At 34.9% G+C, this 25,201-nt stretch overlaps 1 protein-coding gene across 6 annotated transcripts; it reads right to left on the bottom strand.

Moving 5' to 3' along the window:
• Positions 1-2,963: 2,963 nt before the first annotated feature.
• Positions 2,964-25,180, bottom strand: GUF1 (GTP binding elongation factor GUF1). 6 transcript variants are annotated; one of them, XM_039221040.1, is made up of 17 exons: positions 24,864-25,180; positions 23,320-23,431; positions 22,582-22,730; positions 22,229-22,309; positions 21,310-21,387; positions 20,190-20,273; positions 17,754-17,818; positions 16,765-16,968; positions 15,093-15,232; positions 13,162-13,285; positions 12,665-12,797; positions 11,663-11,806; positions 10,623-10,756; positions 7,676-7,777; positions 5,866-5,985; positions 4,162-4,198; positions 2,964-3,313 (listed from the first exon to the last, which is right to left on the bottom strand). In XM_039221040.1, the coding sequence occupies exons 1-17, from the start codon at positions 25,026-25,028 to the stop codon at positions 3,176-3,178; spliced, it is 2,010 nt and encodes a 669-aa protein (XP_039076971.1). In that variant the 5' UTR covers positions 25,029-25,180; the 3' UTR covers positions 2,964-3,175. The 6 variants fall into 6 exon arrangements, 5 of the variants coding, with proteins under 5 accessions (XP_039076971.1, XP_039076976.1, XP_039076974.1 ...); XM_039221045.1 differs by having other exon boundaries at positions 25,104-25,122; XM_039221043.1 differs by having other exon boundaries at positions 24,644-24,957.
• Between the last annotated feature and the right edge of the window lie 21 nt (positions 25,181-25,201).

Genomic DNA, 25,201 nt, shown 5'->3' with positions numbered 1-25,201 from the left:
TAAAGCTTATAATAAACAAATGCTATCTAAATTTTATTTCCAGAAGTGAAACTGAATACATGCATCTGAGAAATTCCAACATTAATAGGTGTATGGAGCCTGCATTTATTTTTTGTTTGTTGCCACCATGCATTTTGGAGATCTAAGTGAAAAGACAGTGATTCTACCTATAATTTCTTAGTCACTCCTTAGGAAATAAAAAATGTTCCCTTCTGCACATTTTGCATCTAAAAGAACATAACTTAATATACTTAAGCATACCTTAACTGAAATGTGATTGAAATGTATTAACAATAAAGTCCATAAAAATAAATAAAATGTTTAGAATAAAATATGCTCCTTTAATTCCAGATAATGCAGTTATAATAGCCTTAAGTGTTATAAATGGTCTTTAAATAACTAGTATGTCAGTGTCACCTCCTAGTCATACACCTGGTAATAAAATTGTACTGGTTACTATAAACTACCTTAACTAAGAAAGATCTAGTATAGTGAAAAAGCTAAAGATACCTTTTAGTGCATGGCTCACCAGTTACTTCTGTGCTTTAAATGTTTTAGGCTCATGTACTGAAGCTCCTCACACAAACTGATTTCTGGTGACTCTAGCTCCCTAGCTCAGAGGCCAAGCTGCTATTATGTAAAGAACTAAGCATCCTATTAGATATTTCCACAAGGTAATAAAATATGGTAGCTAAGAACTAGTGGGGTTTGGATAAGGAAACAACTGTTTAAATCCTAGTTCTGTTGGTCAATGACACTGGCAATGCAGGAGTCTGAGCTGCTTGCTCTGTAAGATAGGGCAGTAATAGTACCTGTACCTTGACTGTGTGTAGATTGAAGGAGGCAATGTCTATGGAGCTCAGCTCAATGGCTGTCACATATTAAATGCCATAAATGGTGGCTAGTCTAATACTCACATTAAGATTTTACAAAAATCTTAGCATAGTACGGTCCTAGTGGGGATACACTTAGAAGGCATACTCCTCTAAATCATGAAAATCATGTTTGGAAGAGTGACCAGGGGAAAGAACTTAAGTTTATACTAAAAATTTTGAAAAATACTTTTTATTACTACAAGTAAACTGTGTCCTAAAAAGAGCTTAAAGGAAGAGAATTAAATGTGTCCAAATATATGCTTACTAATAAAGCACAATATTAAATAGTACACACATAGTGTATACTTCATGTCAGGTACCAATTTCTTTCTCCTGACAATAGTGATAGAACACTTTGTTTTACAAATGATATGTAAATGCTCTTCTAGTTTCAAATATACTGCCATTTTCCAAAATACTGTTCTGGAATCTCATATTTCATCTGTTCTAGTACAGCTAAAAGAGATTGTAAAGATACCTAATATAAGGACAAAATCATGGGTAATTAACTTCTATACACAATTTTTTTTAATGTTTTATTTCTGAGAGAGAGAGGGAGGGAGCAGGGGAGGTGTCAGAGAGAGGGAGTCTATACACAATTTTAAGTAAATCCTATCTTATAGTTAGAATTACTTCATAATGAATAACCTTATATAACATGTATCGATAGTCCTATCCCCAAAAGACACTGATCTCATTCAATGTGTTCAAGGTAGAGGACAAAATTAAATGGCTAAATTATTTCTCTCACTGTAACACAATCTGCCCTCTCATTTGTTCAAAAACTTGGTAAACATGGGAGTTAAGAGGGCATACTTTGAAGCATGACGGCCATTTACTGCTTGACTTCAACTGTATTACTTAACTAAAGTGCGATGTCCTCAATTACAAAATCTAGATAATTATTAAACTGTCATTAATAACAGCTGCTAATAACAAAACACCCATCACTTTGCACTACATGCATTTTAATTATAAAATTAAGACAGCTGCTGGGGCGCCTGGGTGGCTCAATCGGTTAAGCAAGCAAGCGTCTGACTTCGACTCAGGTCACCATCTCACAGTTTGTGGGTTCAAGCTCCACGTTGGGCTCTGTACTGACAGCTCAGAGCCTGGAGCCTGCTTCGGATTCTGTGTCTCCCCTTCTCTCTGCCCCTCCCCTGCTCATGCTCTGTCTCTGTTTCTCGATAATAAATAAATGTCAAGAAAAAACTAAAAAAAAATTAAGACAGCTCCTACCTCAGTTTTTAATTTAGATGTGTATGTAAATCTAGTTCCAAACATTTATAAAAGTTTTAACAAAAATTAAACAGCATACGTCCAGCTAGTATGCTATTTGATTTTAATAACTCCTGTAAGTCTAAATTTATCCAGCTAACAGTAAACTGATAAGGCGATTTTGAAAATATCTTGGGCTTGAACTAGAGGGAATCTTAAGTATGGGGCCTTTTAGTGTAAGAAAAAATATGCATGGGGTGTCTGGGTGGCTCAGTTAGTTAAGCGTCCAACACTTGATTTCAGCTCAGGTTCTGAACTCTGTTCATGAGATGGGGCCCTGTGTGAGTCTCTGCCCTAACAGTAAGGATCCTGCTCAGAATCCTCTCCCTCCCTTTATCTCTGCCCCTCCCCTGCTCACTTGTGCTTGCTCTCTCAAAATAAACAAAAAAATATGCTTGAAAACAAAATAGTTAAGATTCACTAAGTACTTACTGCTGTGTCATATACTGTTCTGAATATTCTAAACATACTATCTAACATAATCTTCACAACAACCTATGGAGGTAAATAATAGTATAATCCTGACTTTACTAAGAGTAAGCAGAGATTAAGTGATACTCTACATCGCCAGTGAGTGGTGGAACAAAGTTTGAAATCAGACAATATGGCTTCAAAATCCAAGCTCTTTATCCACCCGCTACTTCCTTTTCAAAGAAAAGCTAGTAGGTTATTATCTTTTAATGTTTATTGTTTTGGGGGATGGGGGAACAGAGAATGAGTAGGGAGGGGGAGAAGGAGAAGGAGAGAGAGTATCCCAAGCAGGTTTCGAGCTGCTAGCACAGAGCCTATTGAGGGGTTTGAACTCATGAACCACGGAGTCCTGACCTGAGCCGAAATCAAGAGTCAGGCCCTTAACTGACTGTGCCACTCAGGCACCTCTGCTAATAGTTTATTTAAACCCAAAATCCCTGAAAGCAACTAGTAAATTTTATAATTTTCTTTCTGTTGTCAACATACACATTTACTAAGAAAAAAAGATACAAATTTTAATTTATGAAAATTCATTATATTTTCCCCACCAATTACTTATCAGATTGTGTTTTCAGAACTTTTATAAAAGCATCTTTTGGAACTTCAATATTGCCAACTTTCCTCAGTTTTTTCTTTCCTTCTGCTTGTCTCTTCAAAAGTTTCATTTTTCGGGTAATATCACCACCATACTGAAAAATATTTTTAAAAATTCAAAGTCCAACGGATCATTCCATAGAAAATCATACAATTACATACAGACATCAACACAATTACCATCACCTTACAGTTATTACCCATGAGATACATATCTGCAAAGTTACCTTTCTAATCCCCTTCATAGATTTAACATCTTCTCAAAGAATGAGAAAGGCTTTATTTATTTTTTGGATGGTGATGAAACTCACCAATGAAACCCAGAACTATGTTATGCATATCAAGGAAGAATTATTAATCCTCTTACCTATTCAAGTCTTAAAATTTTGGATCATATAGCTGTAGTCCAATAAACTCACATAGGGACAAATGTGCCAGTCCCTATACTAAGGATTTAGAAAAAGCATTTACTGGTTAAAAGCATTTACTGGTTCTCATAAATGAGTTAAAATTTTTTAACAGATAAGACACCTCAACAGAGCAATGTAAGAGAGGTGGATTTCAAACTGCCATACTCTTCCTACTATAAGATACAGTCACTGCCTTCAAAATCTCTCCTTGAAAATTAGGTCAATAATATTATTCTGATCATAACTGTTATAAAATACTATCTTACACAATACTTAATATAAGGAAATTTTTATAAAATGGAAAAATGAGAAAGCTATCAAAATGAATATGTTAGTCAACCGGAGATTGACCTATTTAATAAGAAAACTAGGGGAGCCTGGGTGGCTTAATTGGTTAAGCATCTGACTTCGGCTCAGGTCATGATCTCACAGTCTGTGGTTCAAGTCCTGCGTCAGGCTCTCTGCTGACAGCTTTGATTTTAAGCTCATAAAAGAGATCTATTACTCAAAGTAGAATAAAGGTAGATACGTACACATTTTGCCAAAACATTTTTCCTATAGGCTTTCACACTGTAAAAGAAGAAATTTTATATAAAAATTACATAATTTCATTACTCCTTAAAAGTACTTTATTTCAAAAATAATCTCTCCTTTACTAAAGATTTAAATGATTATGTCATACTTAAGAATTACATAATTTCATTACTCCTTAAAAGTACTTTATTTCAAAAATAATCTCTCCTTTACTAAAGATTTAAATGATTATGTCATACTTAAGTAAAATTAGCTCAAATGCTTTTGTATTCAATGTATTCAATGTATTTTGTATTTAAATACATCAAAATGGAATTTTGATGTATTTGACTTAAAATAAAAAATGATTTCAGTATGAACATCAACATAAATTTTATTAAGAATAAAAAAAGGTCAAGACTTCTGTGTAGTCTTGATTAGGCCAAATCCAAACCCAGTATGATCTTAATTATAAGAATTATACAAGGTCATTTCTGGCTCAACCTAAAACTACTTCTAACCACTACTACTTCCAAAAAACAATGGTTACCATTGCATCATTAACTCTACCGGATATGGGTTACAAGTGACTAAGAATACAAAGAATATATTTGTTTTATAAAACTCTTTTCCAGGCAAATTAAATAATTTTAATATATCCACCCAAGCAGTTATAAACTAATCTTTCTATAGTGCTTCTAACAGGATAAAAGATCTAAGAAATTTCTATAGCGTTTGGAGGACAGGAAATTTGAAAAAAGCTCCATTTATACATATTCCATAAGATATAAAAATATTTTTTTTTCCTTTAAGGTATTCTACTTCAACACACTTATGTTAGAATTATTTGCTATTTTAAATGGCACTTTCCAGGATGTTCTCTGGTTATCAATTCCTGACCACTCTCTGGGTATTCATGAAACCCAAACAATTAACTAAAGCAAAATTGTGTTAGGAAAGAAAAATTCATTACAAATACAGGCATAAAATATACATGCAACTTTGGGTTTAAACTACAACTGAATAGCAATTTTCAGTTGGGGACCACTTCTGATTTCCCAGAAGCCAAGGAAAGGAAACAGGCTACCAGACAGTTCTTGCTCCAACTGTTACTTGTAGAGCAGCTTGTTCCGTGTCCCAATTTATAGATCACATATCATAAAAAAGACTAGTTTCCTACATAAATTAGCCTGTTTTCCATGTCTACTGAATCACATAATTTTCAATGCAAGCTTAACATATTAGCATTCTTCTCTCATCTTTCTGATTTATAATTCTGCTAACTCTGAGGAAGCAATATTAAGTGCTTTGAGTAAAAATTATAATTTAATTTTGTCTTTTGGAAGAATATCTCCAACAATTCCTTATTTTCTTTTCAAAGCTTCTTAAAAAGTTTCAGTTGCTAGAAGCTTATAAACTATTCCTAACAGGAAATTCAGTAGTCATTCAGTAAAATGAATGGAAATAAAGCAATTCCTCAAACCGATGTCCATGATATTAATAATTATAAATAATATAGCTTAAAATGTTAAATTAAGTAAATCATTACAACAGTCATCACTTAATTAAATGGAATTAAAAATCAGATTAGTATTTCCCCAAGTAGGAATAAAGCTTAGGCCAATGAGAAGTTACATTTTTCAGTATTATTTCATTTTCAAGTCATATCATTTCTAACCATTTATCATTTCTAAAAGAGGGAACAAAAATGAATTTCAACTCACGTCTCTCTTGCAATGATTTTACTTCCAATAGCAGCTTGAATTGCTATCTCAAACAGTTGCCTAGGAAGAGAATCCTTCAGACGTTCACATATTGCTTTGCCAACAGAGTGTGCTTTGTCTCTAAGAGAGAAAATTCAACTATTTATATCCTAATACAAACATTTAAAATAGCTTTCCAGAGGCGCTTGGGTGGCTCCATAGGTAAAGTGTCCACTGGCAGCTCAGGTCCTAATTTCATGGTTCGTTGGTTCAGCCCTTGACCCCTACACCAGGCTTTGCACTGACAGCATGGAGCCTGCTTCAGATTCTTTATCTCCCTCTCTCTCTGCCCCTCCCCCTGCATATGCTTGCTCTCTCAGAAATAAAAATAATAATAAAGTAGCTTTCTAGTCTATATGTATAATCAACCTGAAGGTGATTTCTTTCTTTTTGGATTAATCTATTTGCTTTTTAAAGCAGGCTCCACATCCAGTGTGAAGCCCAGTTCAGGGCTTGAACTCACAACCTGAGCTGAGGAAATCAAGAGATAAGAGACTGAACTTGGGGTGCCTGGGTGGCTCAGTGGACTCAACTTCCAACTTTGGCTCAGCTCATGATCTCACAGTCCATGGGTTCAAGCCCTGCATCAGACTCTGTGCTGACAGTGGAGCCTGCTTTAGATTCTGTGTCTCTTTCTCTCTCTCTCTGACCCTCCCTTGCTTGTGCTCTGTGTCTCTCTCAAAATTAATTAATTAATTTTTTAAAAAAAAAGACACTGAGCCACCCAGGCGCCCAATAAAGGTAATTTCTTAAGGAAGTCAAATGGAACTCACCTGTCATAAATACTGCTTATTACTCTCTGAATGATATGACTTTTCTGATTGCAAAAATAACATATGCTATTACAAAAAATCTATAAAAAAATACATAAAAACCATTCTTGATGCGCTTCCCCTCACCCATAGAAAACCAATGTTAAACATTTTAGAACGTCTATGTTAAACATATATCCATCCAGTTATTCTTCTGCATACATATTTGTTATTTTACAGTTTGGATCAGAATGTATATATGTTTGCCTTTTTATTTAATAGGCATTTTTGTCACTTAACAGTACTCCAGAATACTGTTTTAAAATGACTTAACATAACATGATTATTAAACAAGTGCTCCATTTTTTTATCAATCTATTTGTTCTATGTGTAGGGTATTTCATTTTTCATTACTACAATTTTTTATGAAGAGAAAAACTTGTTCTCAATTTTAAATCTAACATAAAGTTTAAAAACCATTTCTTTTGTCCTACGCTGAAGAGGAAAACATTTCTTTTTGTGACACTACCCTTTTTGACTATCATAATTCTCTTCTTTCATATTTTTTTTTTAAATTGAGGAAATATCCTTTTATTTATTTATTTTTATGTTTTTTTTTTTTTTTTTTTTATTTCTAGGAGAGAGAGAGAGACAGCGTGAGCAGGGGAGGGTCAGAGAGAGAGGGAGTCACAGACTCTGAAACAGGCTCCAGGCTCTGAGCTGGCAGTTAGCACAGAGCCCGACGCGGGGCTCGAACCCACGAACCGCAAGATCATGACCTAAGCGAAAGTCAGACGCTTAACCGACTAAGCCACCCAGGCGCCCCCTCTTCTTTCATATTTAACAGTTTGGAAAAAGCATGGAAAAAGAATGGAAGGAGAAACTAGTACAAGGAAATTTAATTAATTACTTTTAAGTTTTCAAAATGTTGGTGTCAAGTAAAAATGATCAATAATTTAAAAATATGTCAAAAGTGATTACTTTCATATTCTGAGAATGCTAATTTCTATTCAACTTACTTGTGAACAATAGTTACTAGCTCCTCTACAATATTTCCGTTCAGCAGAATATCCATTTTTACAAGTTCTGCAGTCTGGTAGCCTGCATCTTCATAATCAAAACTATAAAGAAAAAATATCCAAGTGACAGATAAATGTTACACTTCCCAAAAGATTTTTTCTCTTTGCAGAACATCTTTTTTCTACCTCTCCCCATATCCTCCACCCAACATTCTATCAAAATATTACACATACATTTCCTATAAACAGATCTAAATAACCAGAGTGGGGAATAAACTCTCGTTTTTTTTACATTTATGAAATGAGAGGCAGAAGTAAAGGGAATCTGCTTTACAGGGGAAAGGAAAATAAATTGGTAAGCCAGTCTAGGAAAATGGGACGATGAAGGCAAATGTCACATTCTTCCCAGTTTCCTCCCAACCGCTGCTGGCTGCAGACAACAGTGTATATTAATTTCAGAGTTTCATTAAGTTTGAGTTTCTGTTTAGTTTTCTATTACCAGTTAAATAAACGTTATGGCATTGATAAACAGTCATCATAAATAAGACTTTCTGACTTTATATATTGCTATTGAGTTTGAATCTGCTTTTTTAAGGATGAAATGAATTAATTCATGTAAAGTATTTGAACAGTACTTAATACAAAAAAAAAAGAAAAAGAAAAAGAACAAGAACAGAGCCTAGCTTAGCACATAGAAGCACTTGGTTAGTGTCAGCTTTTACTATTAAACAATACGGTCAAAGCTTATCAGGCTAAATTAAAACAGGGTTAACTTACAAAACGGAGGTCTAATGAGAAAGAATACTTTAATTATGCTTACATGTCATTTCAGTTATGGATAAGAACATGACAGTCTTAATTTGAAAACAAACTGATGCCTAGAGTTGCAAATGTTTGGTTTCTAAAGATTTTAGAAGAAAGGTCACAAGTTGATACTCATACTCTCTAAAACTAGAGTATTATGTAAAGTTTATTAAAATCCCTTCTTCAACAAATATTATTAAGCATTTACTCTATACCATTATAAATACTATGCAGAACACAAAGAGATAAGACTTAGACATAGTCCCTAGACTTTACCTGTTTACAACTTTAAAATGTTCTGTGCTCCAAAAACTTAGAATTTCTTCAGTCATTTTTTCAAAAGAAACCCTTATACAAATGTCTGTATATCCAAGCCAGCCCAATGGAAACATAACCTCTATTCAAAATATTCATTCAAGTGTACCACTGGAATGAAGGAAACACATTTTGAACTCCAAAAGGCTACTTAGGGCTTAAGGGTAAACAGGTCTATCAAATTAAATATCAGAAGCAGCTTCAATCCAGTCTTTATATAAAGGAACTCCCTCTTCTGACTCAGCTGCAGAAGAGTCTTACCACTTGATGTAAGAGAAATTGTTCAATCTCAATCCACAAGATGCCAATAGCCTAAGCTAGGTCACAAATCCCAACAAATTTTTTTAAGTTAGGAACTGACTGCATATAAAAAGATCCATCCTGAACATAAGAATTACCTTAATTCTGGAAGCTGATATTATTTTATTTTAAATAGTTCAAAATTAAACGTGTTCTCTCATTTAATCTGAAATAGATTTAAGATTTCTAAACTAAAAGATTTTAAGACAACTTAAGTCACACAGTGGTATCCAAATGCAAACTACAATGGACAGGCTTTCGTTAAAAATGTTATTTATAACCACTAAGTAATCTTTTAACTACAGTAATTGTTTAACAACATGCTGCCTCAATTCATTTTATTTAAATCCCATTGCCACTTATTTGTTCATGTCTGAAAGAAGACAAAGAAGAAAAATATTGGGTGACAAAGTAGAAAACATAATTTCTGAAAACAAACATACTCAAAGAATATTCCTTTGTATCAAGAGTTATAATGACTTTTTCATTAAAAAGCTCATTTCATAAAGCTAAATTTCCAGGTCACTCTAGTATGTTCTTTGAATACTGTAATTTTTCTTTGAATGTGTACTTTACAGATGTGAATATTCATTTTCCCTTCTACTTCCCCAGCATATTTTATTCTTTCTTTATATTCCAATATATGCTATCCAGTAATTTAAGATTTCAGGATATTAAGAGCATCTAGAGTTATTTACCCCAACATAAACTATTCCCAAAATGCTATGCATTGAGTTGTTACTTAGTATTAAGTCTTCCTGCACTTCTATTGGGCTGTTCCTCATGTGCTTCTGTGGATGAGACCACAGTTTTCATAATGTGGATCACTTACTCCAGGGAAGAACAAGTTTTTAAACTGTTCACAGATACAAAGGCACACCTACCATTTTTTACAGACTAAATATATACTTCTGTTTTCCAACTGTATACAGGTGCTCCTAGGATTACATAACTACAAATACGTATTAAATGGGCCACTGAGGTCACAGTACCTTTTTTTTTTTCCTTAATATTTTACTTATTTTTGAGAGAGAGAGACTGAGTACAAGCAGGACAGGGGCAGAGGGAGAAGGAAACACAGAATCTGAAGCAGGCTCCAGGCTCAGAGCTGTCAGCAAAGAGCCCAATACAGGGCTCGAACTCACAAACTTCATGACCTGTGCTGAAGTTGGACGCTTAACTGATGGAGACACCCAGGTCCCCCCATCACAGCAGCTTCTTGAAATTACATATAGTTCTAAGGGAATGGGGGAGTACACTATTTTTATGAAGGGGATACTACAAATTTTATTTTTCCTAAAATAAGGCTAATAGCTTGATGAAGCAAAGGAACTCATTCATTCATAACCAAATTATGAGACTCTCTAACATTGACACAGTTGCTCCAAGCCTTTCTGTCCTTAGAGTGGTTTCTCAACTATCTTCAAGACAGCAGAGATTACTAAATAACTAGAGTATTAGAATACTCATGCTGGTCAGTATTTCAAAAGAATTGTCTAGGCATCTGAATTTTCCATTAAATTTTTACCTAGCATATCCAGAAGACAGGGATTTCAAAGAGTCATAAAAATCCACCACAATTTCATTCAAAGGGAAGAGATATTTAAGCATAACTCTATTTTGATCAATAAATATCATATTCTTCTGAACTGCTCTTCGAGCCTAAAAAACAAAAAATGTGTTTAATAATAACCTATTTAAATAATTTAAAATGAATATGGAAAGAGGTTAAAAATTTCCTTACAAATCCTAATAAAGAGTGGGCAAAATGAAAGAGTATTTCTTTAAATGGTCTACCAAAAACTTGCAAAAAAATACTTATAATACAGAGGACTATTTGTATATAACATATTTATTACCAAAGCTTTAATCCTTTGTCTTTATCTAACAATTTGATCTTTTAAAAATTATATAGTATATAAAAATAACCAAATGTAACTACAGATAAAGTCAAAGTTCTAATTTCTTGTTTTACAAATAAAGAAACTTAGGTCCAAAGAAATTAAGTGACTAACCAAAGTTTTCTAGTTTGTGATTACAAAATTGAAGTGCAAATCCAATAGTAATCATTTGAGAGTTCTTTCCAATATATGTCAGAGTATTTCAAATAGGTTTTTTTGAAGACTCTGATTTGTGGATTAAGTCATTTATTACAGTGTGGCAAAAACTAAGGCAAAACGGAATACTTTTCAGTCAAAAGTCTCCTCAAGTATTATAGTATCTTTGAAACTATCCTCAATTTCAAGTACTAAAAAAGCTAAAAAAATTATTCTTTTCAACAGTCAGTATAAGTAAGCAACAAGCTTCTTTCCTTTGCTAAACTATCAACTCAGTAAATTTACAGATGATAAAAATTGCAACTCTATTTTCTCTTAAAACCAAACAGATTTTAAAAGTATAGATATCTATACACCTCTCTCTTTATATATACACATGTAGATAAGACCTTTGTGAAAATATCTTATAAATTCAGTGTGCTCTGCAGAAGGAAATCTTTCAAATCCCGAGCAGGAACCAGTTAGGGAGGACTAAAATTTACTTTAATATTAAATTATATTAAATTTATACCTGGCAAAGCATCATTACTTTCCCAGTATATTCATCTGGTGTGATAATGGTACCCAAAACAACTGGCTCCAAATATTCTGTTACTTTTGACTTATCAGGGAATTGTGCAGGATTGATGATTGTAATTTCCTTTTCTCTGTATTCCTAAAAATAAGAAAAATTGCCAATAACTAAAAAAGATCTTAATAATTAACATGTTTTAAAATTTGCAATTTTTACAGTGTATGTTAGAATTTATTTTGTTATTGCATTTGTTGAATAAAAACAAAATAATTCCTCAAGGTTGACTATTATTTTAATATGCTTTATATTTTAAAACTATCCAATTATAACCACTTAATAACACTTTTTCATAATATATTGTTTATTAACATTTACTAAACACATCTCATGTACCACTTAGAAATAGTATGATGTAAAGGTACATTTTAATCTACCCATTATAAGGCATTAGCTTCCTAAGTTAATTTTGTTGGAAAATATTTATAGATGCCAACGTTAAAATTTATTTAGAATATATTGCCACTTAGATGGAATACAACATTGTCTCTATCATTAACCTGAAATCTAAAATTTCCTACAGTCAGGAAGCAATAAAAGCTTCACCTTTCACAAGATAAATCACTTATGACCAAAATTATATTCTTCATTTTTGTGCTGGATTTTGAATAGTATTTAAATGACTAATTCTACTTTTTATTCTCAGTAACAGAGTACTGATAATCTACTAATTCTATAACTAATTCTACTTTTTATTCTCAGTAATAGATTATTGTATTGACAATATACAGATTTTTATCAGGTTAAGGAAAATACTGTGTAGATTAGTTAAGTGGCTTCTTTATCATTAGTCATAAAGTACTTCAATTTCTAATGTCTACTAATGAAGAAATAGCTCACATAATAGCTACTCAGCTAATGGTGTACTAAAAAGTTTCTCTCGGGTTCTGCATATACACACACGTATTTAGTTTTCCCAGGTACGCTGGTTCACAACAGTACCTTTATCAATTTTGCCGACGAAAGAACAGCTTTATATGGAACAGTAGGGGTTGTCAAAATTACAGAAGCATTATATTCTTGCTCTAGTCGCTGGTTGAAAACTTCCATGTGCAAAAGTCCAAGAAATCCCAACCTGGAGGAGAAAAAGCCAAACTCCAAAATGTTTATGTCTCATGGGCTTTAGGGTCTTTGATGAATATAGTCTTAATTTGTGGAGGAGGGGTAGAATCAAAAGTCATTCAACCAATTCACATCATAATTAAATGCTAGCAAAACTTTATTAAATAGGATCCAAAATTTCTATTGGGATTCTATTTAAAATTGCTATAAAACTTACCCATAGGACATGAATACAGTGTAAAACAGGCAGATGGTTCTTTTAGTCCAGTTTACACTAACAAGAACTTATCCTTAGAAATCAAATGTACAGGAGCAATAAACCACTTAAACTTTATTTTTCAATAAAATTCCGACACTACAGTGTAGTAGAATCTTACCTCCAGCCAGCACCTAAGGCAAGGCTACTATCCCGATGAACTGTCACACTGGAATCATTTACAGTCAGTTTTTCTACGGCACTTTTCAGGTTATTATACTCAGATTGGTCTACAGGGTACATTCCTGAGGACACAATGATTTCTAATTATCACATGTGAAAATCTGCCTGAAAAGTAAATACACAATGCTTCTAAGATCAAAATTAATCATTTACCTTTTAAATATACTTCCCTATATTTCATTGACCACAATAACTGGTTGGCTAAAAAAAACTGAATATTAAGTTACACAGGCTTTAAAATATCTTGTAAGTTTCAAAGCCTTAATGAATTTACAACTGGATTCACACTCCATGTGTTGTTTTTATACGTTTGCAAAAATATAATTAAAATAGGGGCACCTGGGTGGCTCAGTTGGTTAAGCATCCGACTTCAGCTCAGGTCATGATCTCGGGGTTCATGGGTTTGAGCCCCGTGTCAGGCTCTGTGCTGACAGCCAGCTCAGAGCCTGGAGCCCATCTTTGGATTCTGTGTCTCCCTCTCTCTCTGACCCTCCCCTGCTCACGCTGTCTCTTAGAAATAAATAAAGCATTTATATATATATATATGATTAAAATAAAGAACCATGAAAATTAAACCTATTATAAGAAAAATATATTTCAAGAAACAAAAGTTGAAGACATTCCAAAGCCACAAATGAAACTCCATTAGTAGATAAAAAACAGAAGTAGAAATAAAAACTACACCAAATTCTTAATTCCTTAGGGCAGATAATCATTAAAACCAAAGATATGACTGACTTTGTCTAAACGTGGGTATAAACAAACTTGACACTTCCCAGTGTAGGATCCTAAATGGAGAAAAACAAATGCTGGATTCCCAGCATAGAGTAACTTAATGACTTTCAATCAGGTGTTTTTTTCAAATATCTATAATACCACACAGTAGTAAAAGGTTGTGAAGTTATACATAGGAGAGGTAACACTATCCCCCATCCTATCTACACTAGAACTGAACAATATATTTTTTAAGTTTATTTATTTATTTTGAGGTGAGGGAGGGGCAGAAAGAGACAGAGACACAGAGAGAGAGAGAGAGAGAAAGAGAGAGAGAGAAAGAGAGAGAGAGAGAAAGAGAGAGAGAGAGAGAGAGAGAGAGAGAGAGAGACTCCCAAGCAGGCTCCATGCTCAGCATGAAGCCTGACAACGGGCTTGATCTCATAAACCATGAGATTAGGACCTAAGCGGACATCAAGAGTCAGACACTGAACCAACTGAACTACCAAGCACCCTTAGCACTGTACAATATTAAAGAAAGTCCAACTAACAGGAAGGCACTCAGTAAACATCCACTGATAATTAGTGATAAAAACATCCTAATTAGAAAAATATTCCAGGAGCGCATGGATGGCTCAGTCAGTTAAGCATCCCACTGTTGATTTCAGGTCAGGTCACGATCTCCCGGTTTTTGAGATGGAGCCCCATGTCAGACTCAGCACTGGCAGACAGAGCCTCACTCTGCCTAACTTTCTGACCTTCCTTGCACTCCTCATGTTCTCTCTCTCTCTCCTTGCCTCCCCCAAGTAAAAAATAAATATACATCAAAAAAAAAAGGAAAAATACTCCAAATGCAATGACTTACTCTCTAGGAAAACAAGGAAATTCATATTATTATGTTCATTAATATAACAGATGCTTATTTCTTAAGAGCTTATATTTTTTAAGTTCTAAAGAAGTTTAGGAAATGATCTCCTACATAAAATTTCACTATACATATGAAATTAACTAATACACATAAATAACACACAAAAAAAAATCTAAAAGAAACAGAATTCTAGATTAGCTGTTATTTAAAATGAGTATTTCCAGTAATTTTTATTTCAGTTTACATAATAAATTGGCTCTCATCCTTAGAATTTGTTAGCTCCTCACCTGCAAATACCATTGGTTTCGCTGACTTAAACCCAGGCAAGGGCTCCACTGGCTGTTTATGTAAATACAGTGTATCTCCTATTTGTGCTTCAGTGACATCTTTCATCCCAGCAATCAGATAGCCCACCTGTCCTGCATATCTAAATAAAATTATTATATGGAAATATTGACTGCTTTAGTGTTTCAAATGCATACTCATAATTAGTTCTACCTTTCCAGGAAACTATTACACTTTATAAACGAAACCTCATCTAATTCAAAGTATTACGTATCAATTCTCAACACTAAGGATTGTCAGCAAAAGAACATACCATGCTTTACAATCCATTATCAAGGACCTCTGCAACACAACAAGTCTATGGTCTTCTTGAGGACTCTGCCCACCTTTGCAAATTAAACAACAGCTTCTAAAATATAATGTAAACACAGTAAAACTGAGTGCAGAAACACCAAACACTTCTTTATAGTGTAAAACACTATTTTATTAGTGAATTGTGTCTAAACATACTAAAAAATAAAAAGATAAATTTTTAACCAAGCAGAAAAACGTGATCTTTTAAACAAATCTGACACCAATTTGATGTTCCTGTTACAGGAAGAGCAAATCTCAAAATTTCAGCGTTTTTACCTTATACTCCTTTTTTTAAGCAAATTTCCTACATGATAATTAATTTACATTTACGATAAGGTACCAAAATCTTTAGTAGAGATACAGTAATGGTCAATGTATGATCTATATAATGGAACTCAGACTTCAATTTGAGTAAAATTAAAATAGATTTTATGACTAGGGGGGCCTGGGTGGCTCAGTTGAGTATCCAACATGGCTCTTTGGTTCGAATCTTGCATTGGGCTCTGTGCTGACAACTCAGCCTGAAGCCCACTTCCAATTCTGTGTCTCCCTCTCTCTCTGCCCCTCCCCCGTTCATGCTCTCTCTTGTCTCTCTCTCTCAATAAACATTAAAAACACTTAAAAAAACAAAAATAGATTTTATGACTCAATTAAAAAAAGTAATGAGCTAGTTTTAGACATACAACATTAAACGATCAAGTGTGACCTATGTAGTCACTTGATTTACTACCTTAATTTTTACAGATGAGGAAACAAAGACCTTAGAATGCTCCAAGTATGTGCCAGGTGATTTATCTCATCAGTACCTGGAGTACTGATGGAGTAGGCATCCAAATATTTGTAAGTGAACTCAGAACTCAGTTTTACACTAAACCCATATGCCACGGATCCCAGTTAATCAAAGTATTATCTTGAATTTCATACTAAAGAAAAGAATTACCAAATTTGCCTTACTACTTTTATGTTAAAAAATCTAATTATAAAGAAATGAAGTATCAAAACAGATACCCAGTATGATATGGATAAGAGAACCATCTCTTTCACTGTCTCATCAAATATATCAATATAGCACCCAATGTGCACCACGATCATACAATTTGTCACAATTAGTTGAAAGGAATAAAAATACATCAAATTTATACTGTCCTTCACACATGAAATTCCTTTTGCAAAAGCATTTAATATTTAACTGCATTAAATAATCAGTTTTTTTTTTTTCCCGAGTAACCAAATTGGAACCATTCTAAGGATACCGATCAGAGAAAGGCACAGATAGAAACACATATAAAAGTATTTTAATTACTATTGCAGATTACTTACAGTTTACGTGTTGGCTGCTCATTAGGATTCAGAACTCCTACTTCATTAACTTCATATATTTTTTTAGTATGTGCAGATACAATTTTATCTCCTTTGGCAACCACTCCATCAAATAAGGCTACATTGGCTATCACACCCCTATACTGGTCAAAGGTGGAGTCAAATACCAAAGCTCTCAGGGGATTTTTGCGATCCACTTTGGGACTATTAAAAATAATTGAAAAAAAAAAAGAAAGAAAAGAAAAACATACATACACATAATAAATTAAAATCTTAATAAAATGTTTTTAAACTCAAATATTATGCTTAATTTACTCTAGTACCTCAGAAAGGCTGATAACTGACAACCAAGATAAAAAGATCTTCTTATAAAGTACAATGCCTATTTTTATATTAGTTTTAATTCAACCTTGAGTTTTAAATAAATGACTGTTTTAAAATGATTTATGAGGGGGCACCTGGTGGGCTCAGCTGGATAAGCGCCTGACTCTTGACTTCACCTTGGGTCATGATATCAGTTAGTGGGGCTCATGGGATTGAGCCCCGAGTTGGGCTCAGAGCAGAGCCTGTTTGGGATTCTCTCTCCTTCTTTTTCTGCCCTTCCCCAACTGGCATGTGTCCTCTCTCTCAAAATAAATAATTTTTTTTATTAAAAAATAGGGGCACCTAGGTGGCTTAGTTAGTTAAGCATCCAACTGCAGCTCAGATCAAGATCTCACTGCCTAGGAGTTCAAGCCCCAGGTCAGGCTCTGTGCTGACAGCTCAGAGCCTGCAGTCTGCTTCAGATTCTTTGTCTCCTTCTCTCTCTGCCACTACCCTACTTTTGCTCTGTCTCTGTCTCTCAAAAATAAACATTAAAAAATAATAATAGATAAATAAATACTTTATTCTTACCCACAAGAATGGGCTAATCTAAAACAACAGATTAGACTGACAGCCTTTATACTATTAAAGATAAACAAACAGTAGAAACATAGCGAAATACTTACGGGGGTATTCTTTCAATGACTGCCTGGAGAACTCTTTCAACATTGGTTCCAAGTTTAGCAGAAATCTAAATTAAAAAAATAAGCATTTAAAGACTATTTTTCCCTCCTGTTGACCGGGTTTTATAATCAGAAAAAAAGAAAGAGTTCTAACAGTTATCACTTTAAAGAAAGTAGTAAAAGGAAGCACAAAACTTATCCTATACTGTCAAGGGTCCTTCCATTACTGTGGAGTTAGGGGACTCCACAGTCCTTGGATTAAATTACAAAAGCATTCTGATTATGGTGTTGAAAGATCAGAGGTCTAAGAGTTTTAAAAAAATCTGAGTAACAATTATGACTCTGTATGGAATGCATGACTTTGACCAACACATATTTCTCTGAGCTACAAGTTCCTCATCTAATAAGTGTTTATTTATATTTTTCCTAAAATTCAAGATTGTTGTGTGAAGAGAATAAACAATATATGTGGATGTTAAGTATGATATTCCACCTAAAACAACACAATTTGTTGAATGAATATCCTTGGCAACACCTGTCTTATTCATGTATGTATTTATTAAATGTTTATTTATTTTTGAGAGAGAGAGAGAAAGTGAGAGCCAGGGAGGGGCAGACAGAGAGAGGGAGACACAGTATCCAAAACAGGCTCCAGCCTCTGAGCTGTTAGCATAGAGCCCAAAGCGGGGCTCGAATTCATGAGCCGTGAGATCATGACATGAGCCAAAGTCGGACACTTAACCGACTGAGCCACTCAGGGGCCCCATCACCTGTCTTATTCAATTACTATTATGCTTACTTCTTTCTTTACTTATTAAATGACTGCCTTGCCAAGGAGAATGTAAGTACAATGAGACATTTTTCTCAGACAATATGATGCAGAGTAACTTAGGGAGGCCTCTCTGATGAACTGAGACAGGAGTCTTGTCATTGCTGTGCTCCTAGCTGACACATACCAAATAAGTACCTGAATAAACTTTGTAAAGATGTATTAAAATCAGAATAGTTAATTATACTTTTTATAACATAACCCAAGTCATGGAACCATAATTCCAGGACCACTTTATAATGCGATCCTTTTTATAATAAAAAATGTTAAATTCTGTATATGTGAATCTGGCTCCAAGAAAAAAAAATATTGCTTTTCAGTTATTACCATGTTGTATGTAATTATCCACTGTGTTAAGGGTAAACAGACCAAAAACACTTCATCACCTGAAACATACTTTTTCAAAAATCAAACAGGACTGAAAGCAGAAGTTAAACATTACACTTGCACTGACATGCTATGCAAGCACTAGCATAGCAGTTTGGCTGTGGCTATTCAACACTTAAATCATCACTTGAAAATGAAAATTCAAATTAAACTAGTATCAACCTGGGGCACCTGGGTGGCTCAGTCGGTTAAGCATACAACTCCTGATTTCGGTTCAGGTCCTGGTCTCACTGTCAGGGAGAAAGAGCCCCAGGTTGGGCTCCACAGAGCATGAAGCCTGCTTGAGATGCTCTCTCTCTCCCTGCCTCTCCCCCACATGTAACACATACAAATATCTTAAAATTTGTTTGAAGCTGCTCTTCAAAGAAAGTATTTCCATAGAGGCAAGATGGCTACCAAGAAATAGTACTGCTACTACATTTTAGTCCTGGCACATTAGCTCTCTAGATCTGTAGTCTCACAAATGGGATAAAATCTTTGAGCCTTAGTTCTTTCTTTTTTTTTTTTTTTTTTTTTTTTTACAAATAGTTTATTGTCAAGTTGGTGAGCCTTAGTTCTTTCAACTGTATCACAAGTGGGGCACCTGGGGGGCTCAGATGGTTCAGCGTCTGACTTTGGCTCAAGTCAATCTCACAGCTTGTGATTCTGAGCCCCGCACTGGGCACTCTGCTGACAGCTCAGAGCCTGGAGCCTGCTTCAGATTCTGTCTCCCTCTCTCTCTGTCCCTCCCCTCCTTGTTTCCCCCCTCAAAAATAAGCATTAAGATGGGGCGCCTGGGTGGCTTAGTCGGTTAAGCGTCCGACTTTCGCTTAGGTCATGATCTCGTGGTTTGCGGGTTCGAGCCCCGCATAGGCTCTGTGCTGACTGCCAGCTCAGAGCCTGGAGCCTGTTTCAGAGTCTGTGACTCCCTCTCTCTCTGACCCTCCCCTGCTCATGCTGTCTCTTTCTTTCTCTCTCTCCTAGAAATACATAAAACATTAAAAAATTTAAAAAAATAATAAGCATTAAGAAAAATCCTTACAACTGTATCACAAGATTAATTCCTATCTGTCATAACCATCTAACAAGAATTTCTGGGAGGATCAAATGAAATATAAAGAACTCTGTAAAACTATGAAAACTTTATATAATGATGGACTATCATATACTACGAAATTTCACTTAGCCCAGTACTTGAGATTTTTTAAAGTATAACTATGTCTTCAAAAAAAAGGGTATCTTACCTTAATACATTCATCACTTGGGATATCAAACACTTTTTCAATTTGTTTTTCAACCCTTTCAGGATCAGCATTCTTCAGATCGATCTTAAAAAAAAAAATCATTATGTCTTAATGCAGTAAAAATATACATATTAATAGTATTTGTAAATAGCTAAAAGCATACCTATAAGCTAAATGATCTATTTTTCTTTTCAACAGTGTTAAAATAACCTCGATATAGGCAATACAATGTTAACAAGTATAGCCACTGAAAAACAAAGGGCAGATAGCAGGGCGTGCAAAAAATTCAGGCAGCTGGCAACTCAAGGCAGAGGGCTCAGTAACAATTTGTCAACCAAACTATAAACTGACTTTATAAGTTACATATAACTTATGACAACAAACTGTCTTACCTATAAGGTGACTCTGCCTCTTTTAAATTTAACTCCAATATCAAAAATTTCAACTGAATGCAATGCAGATTTTTAAATTAAGGTTCTCTATTTGTTTTAAAGTATGAAAGTTAAGGTTTATCAACAGTGTTCAGTTTAGCACTTGTTATGGTTCATGTGTTACAATGTTGCTCCAAGATTATAAGTGCCTTTTCTTTTCCTATCTATGCCTTATTTAAAAAAAATTTTTTTTAATATTTATTTTTGAGAGAAGACAGCAAGCATGACTTGGGGAGAGTCAAAGAAAGAGGGAGACACAGAAGCCAAAGCAGGCTCCAGGTTCTAAGCTATCAGCACAGAGCACAACACAGGGCTCGAACTCATTAACCATGAGATCGTGACCTGAGCTGAAGTTGGACACTTAACTGACTGAGCCACCCAGGTGCCCCTCCTATCTATGCTTCAGTGTAACAGATGTATTCTGGCTGCCCTGCCTGCATTCCTTTCCTGCAGAAATAGCCCCCAATCACTCCATGTATTTCAGGGAGACTGTCTTCTAAACTACATGTAAGGATATAGGAATTTGAGTTGCAATTCAGTCATGAGCAATTCAAAGAAGTAAATCCTACTGATATATTTAATACATAATTAAAGATTGCTCATATAAAAAAATATACTTAATAATCAAACACTAAATTTACTTTTAGAAAGTAAAATAGTAAACATCATTGTTGTCTCATTGGAATTACCTTGTTTATAACTGGAATTACCGATAGCTGTGCTTCAAAGGCAAGAAAGAAGTTTGCTACGGTTTGGGCTTGAATACCCTAGAAATATCAAGACACAAGACACTGAGATGACCATTCTACCATCTATCATAAAACTTGTAATATAACACCATTCCACACATCTTCACCAAAAGCAGGGTATAAACTATTGAATCTATACTTCCATGCCCGTGGATGATTCCTTGTGAAAATTCCTTTTATTTCAGGAAATGTTTACTGGGGGACACTGTTAGGACTGGGGACAAAAACATGAAACGTGAACCCCAAAAGCTTAGCAAAGGACACAGTCATGCAGTGCCGTCTACCTCTGTATATAAGGTAGACCTTAAGTTTCTCTGACAAGATCAAGCAAAGTTTAACAAAACAAATTATCTTTGGGTTTTGAATGAAAAGTTTATGAGAAGCTGAAATACATCAAATACTTACTTTAAATAGTATATCACAGCTCTTACATCATCACTGAATATGTTTTTATGTTTATCTTTATACCACAAAAGAACTCAGTAATGTTACTGACATGTTTCTTTAAACTTAACATTTCTCAAATTATTACCTTAAAATTACCAAACTAAAAATTAATATCAAAGGCCCAAATTAAGAACTTCTATAAATTGAGTTTTTGGTAGGATAAATGTATAGTATGATATACTTCAAAAATCCCTTAAAAAATTCTTCTGATTAGCATAAAATGTTTAAAATATGTACTCTCAATTTCAGACTGCTTTAGTGCAATAAAACTTCAAATTAACAGGACCAAAGCATATGATTCTGGTTAACTAATACAATAAATCTTACTTTCAAACATTAAAATTCTACTTCCAAAATATATTCTGAAACAACCAGATAGCATGTCACACCACATAAAATTAAAAGTACCTACCTCATTTGCATCAACCACAAGTAAAACACCCTGGCATGCAGAGAGGGACCTGGATACTTCATAACTAAAATCCACATGGCCCTGAGAAACAAAAATTATTGATACTTCTGAAGGTAGGGATAAATTATTTTTTTATGGCAAACCGACTGACTCCACTTGATAAAAAGTTAATAGGTTTCTCTTTTAAGCTTATGCTTGTGAAGCAATTTACTCAAACAAAAGAACACTGAGAAAGCAAAAAGGAAAGTTAAATGCTTATTTAATGTTCAGTTCAAAAACTGAACAAGGATTTATTTGCTCTCTTAATACAAGGCTAACTTTAATAATAAAGACAAAATTAACACTAAACTTACCGGTGTATCAATGAGATTTAAAAGGTACTGCTTTCCTTCACAATTATAGAAAAGAGATGCTGTCTGTGCTTTAACAGTGATTCCTCTTTCTCGTTCCACTTGCAATTTATCAAGGACCTGCTTATTATTTTTTGTTTTATCAATTGTGCCTATAAATAGAAATAGTACTTATATTTCTATGAGCCTTTTTTTTTTTTTTTTAAAGATTTTTATTTTTATTTCTAGGAGAGAGAGAGAAAGAAAGCGTGAGCAGGGGAGGGTCAGAGAGAGAGGGAGTCACAGACTGAAACAGGCTCCAGGCTCTGAGCTGGCAGTCAGCACAGAGCCCAACGTGGGGCTCGAACCCACTAACCGCGAGATCATGACCTAAGCAAAAGTCGGACGCTTAACCGACTAAGCCACCCAGGCGCCCCTGTATGAGCTTTTAAAAATGACACAGTACTGCATACAAAATTAAAATAACTGGGGCAGTTGGGTGGCTTAGTCAGTTAAATATCCAACTCTTGATTTCGGCTCAGGTCATGATCTCATGGTTTGTGAACCCCTGCTTGGGATTCTCGCTCTGCCTCTCTCTGCCCTTCCCCTGCTCAAGCTCTCTCTCTTTCAAAACAAGTAAACATTAAAAAAAAAAAAGTTTTAAATAAAAATTAAATTAAAACAGAATTTCAAAAACATGGTAAAAATAATGATTAATTACTCATGGTCATCAATTGAGTATATAGTATAAAATGAAAATACCTGTTAGTTCCAGGAGCCTGTCAGCTAAAGTACTTTTGCCATGATCCACATGTGCAATGATACTGAAATTTCTAATGTTTTCAACAGAAAATCTAGACATGTCAATTTTTTCCTAGAGAGAAAAGTGAAACATTTATGAGTCTACATTTTGCATGATACAAAATACACTAATTCAAAAAACGTTCCTTTCATCTTCCTTGAACAATTTCATTTATAACATTTATATTATTCTTCTGACAATAAAGAGATATACAGTGAAACTCTTACTACAAGCAATTGATTAAAATAACACTCCTCAAATACATCAGTTTCACTGTTAAGGTGACAACTTAGCTAACTAAAAGTCCCTTATAAATATTTCCACCACTGAGAGAGCCAATGAGAAAATGATTTTCATGAAAGAAGAACACAAGGCACCTAGAACTCCTGGACAGGCTTAGAGCAAGTCCTTGTCTAACAAAACCTCTTGAGGCAAAAAAAAAAAAAAAACCTACAGAAAAGTTTTAAGGGAAGAAAAAAAAAAAGAAATTCTTTGCCCCCATCACACATTTAATCAGCTAGTTAAAAATCTGTGCTCCCAATATGATCTTCAAAGTTTTATTTAAGTACAATTTTTTTTGTTTGTTTGGTAACTTCTTTGGAGAGGAAAAAAAGGTTAATAACCACAGAAAGAACTCTCAAAAAACAAATAAAACCTCTTGTCATTTAAAATTTTTAAATTTGAGGTCACTCCAGAGTTTTAGTTGCATACATCTTTTCTAATTCTTGGAAGACTCATTGCAAACTGCTAAAAATGGGTATTCAAGTAGAGTATGTCAGGTTTTTTTGTACTCTATTTTATTTTTCCAATCAAATCTGTATTTCATAACCAGCAAAATAAAAATTACAATGAAATCCACAATACCCGTGACCTTTATAAATGCTCTAATAAAGCAGACAATGAAGGTACAATTTATGTGTGAAAGAAATTCTAAGGAAAAACTGTGCTTTGTTCAAGGGATTCCCCTTCTCCCACGCCCACCTTTTAATTGCCATTCAATTAAAAAGATCTACAGGACCACACCACTTTTAAGAACTTGAAATTTGCAACATAAATCCATTTTACATTCCACAGGCATTTTAGAAGAGGGCAATTAATCATATGCAAGTCTTATTTGTTTCCGGTTATTCCTAACTTGCATCCAATTACTTTACTTTTCTGCCTATACCGTACCATATTCTTCACAGTTCTCAAACAGTGCGCCTTCTCCATCACAAGCACAAAGGATCAGAAAACAACTTTGTTTGGGGTCACATAAAACAAAATAAACAGGAAGTCAGTTACCAACATTACAAACTAGGAAACTCGGGAAGTGACTTGTCCAAGGTCACATTGGTGAGCGGTGGAGGATTCAGAGCGCAGCTCGCGCTCTCAGCTCTGCCGCCTTTACAGGATCGCCACGGGCGTCCACGGGAAGTCTAGGAAGCCCTTCACGCTTCCAAACCCGCAAGGAGCGCCCTCCCGAATTTTAAAACAGAGTCAACTAGAGCCTAACGGCGGTCACCTTCAACTCGGCAGAGCTGCAGAGCCTGTCCCGAGCCCTGAATTCGGCGGGAGTCCCGCGGGCCGGCACGGGGCGAGACTCCAGGCGCCCCCGCTGTGCGGCCTCGGTGGCCCACACTGTCAGCGCCCGGCCGTGCCACCAGCCCCGACCCACAAGAGTCCCCATCCCTCTGCGCGACGGGGGCTTCAGGTCTGGATCTCGAGACGGGTCTGCGCCATCGCCAGTAGCGCGACTTCCTACCAGACGCCCGCGGCTAAGATGTGGCGAAAAGCCGCGAACGTTCTTACTCCCGCGGAGAAGTAAAAGTGCGGGAGCCAGCTCCGCCCAACTGGTGGCTC

Source organism: Hyaena hyaena, unplaced genomic scaffold (genome assembly GCF_003009895.1).
Source record: "Hyaena hyaena isolate Hyena2069 unplaced genomic scaffold, ASM300989v1 scaffold_933, whole genome shotgun sequence".
NCBI classification, from domain to species: domain Eukaryota; kingdom Metazoa; phylum Chordata; class Mammalia; order Carnivora; family Hyaenidae; genus Hyaena; species Hyaena hyaena.
The sequence above is the reverse complement of the archived record's forward strand: the minus strand, read 5'-3'. Positions and strand labels throughout refer to the sequence as shown.

Excerpts from the sequence above, each read along its gene's own strand:
- GUF1 (XM_039221040.1), bottom strand. The coding sequence starts at position 25,028 with ATGGGGACTCTTGTGGGTCGGGGCTGGTGGCACGGCCGGGCGCTGACA. Across the intron at positions 16,969-17,753 it reads GTCATTGAAAGAATACCCCC|TCCCAAAGTGGATCGCAAAA; the intron begins GTAAGTATTTCG and ends TATTTTTAATAG. Across the intron at positions 10,757-11,662 it reads AAGTAATGATGCTTTGCCAG|GCTCGAAGAGCAGTTCAGAA; the intron begins GTATAAATTTAA and ends TTTGTTTTTTAG.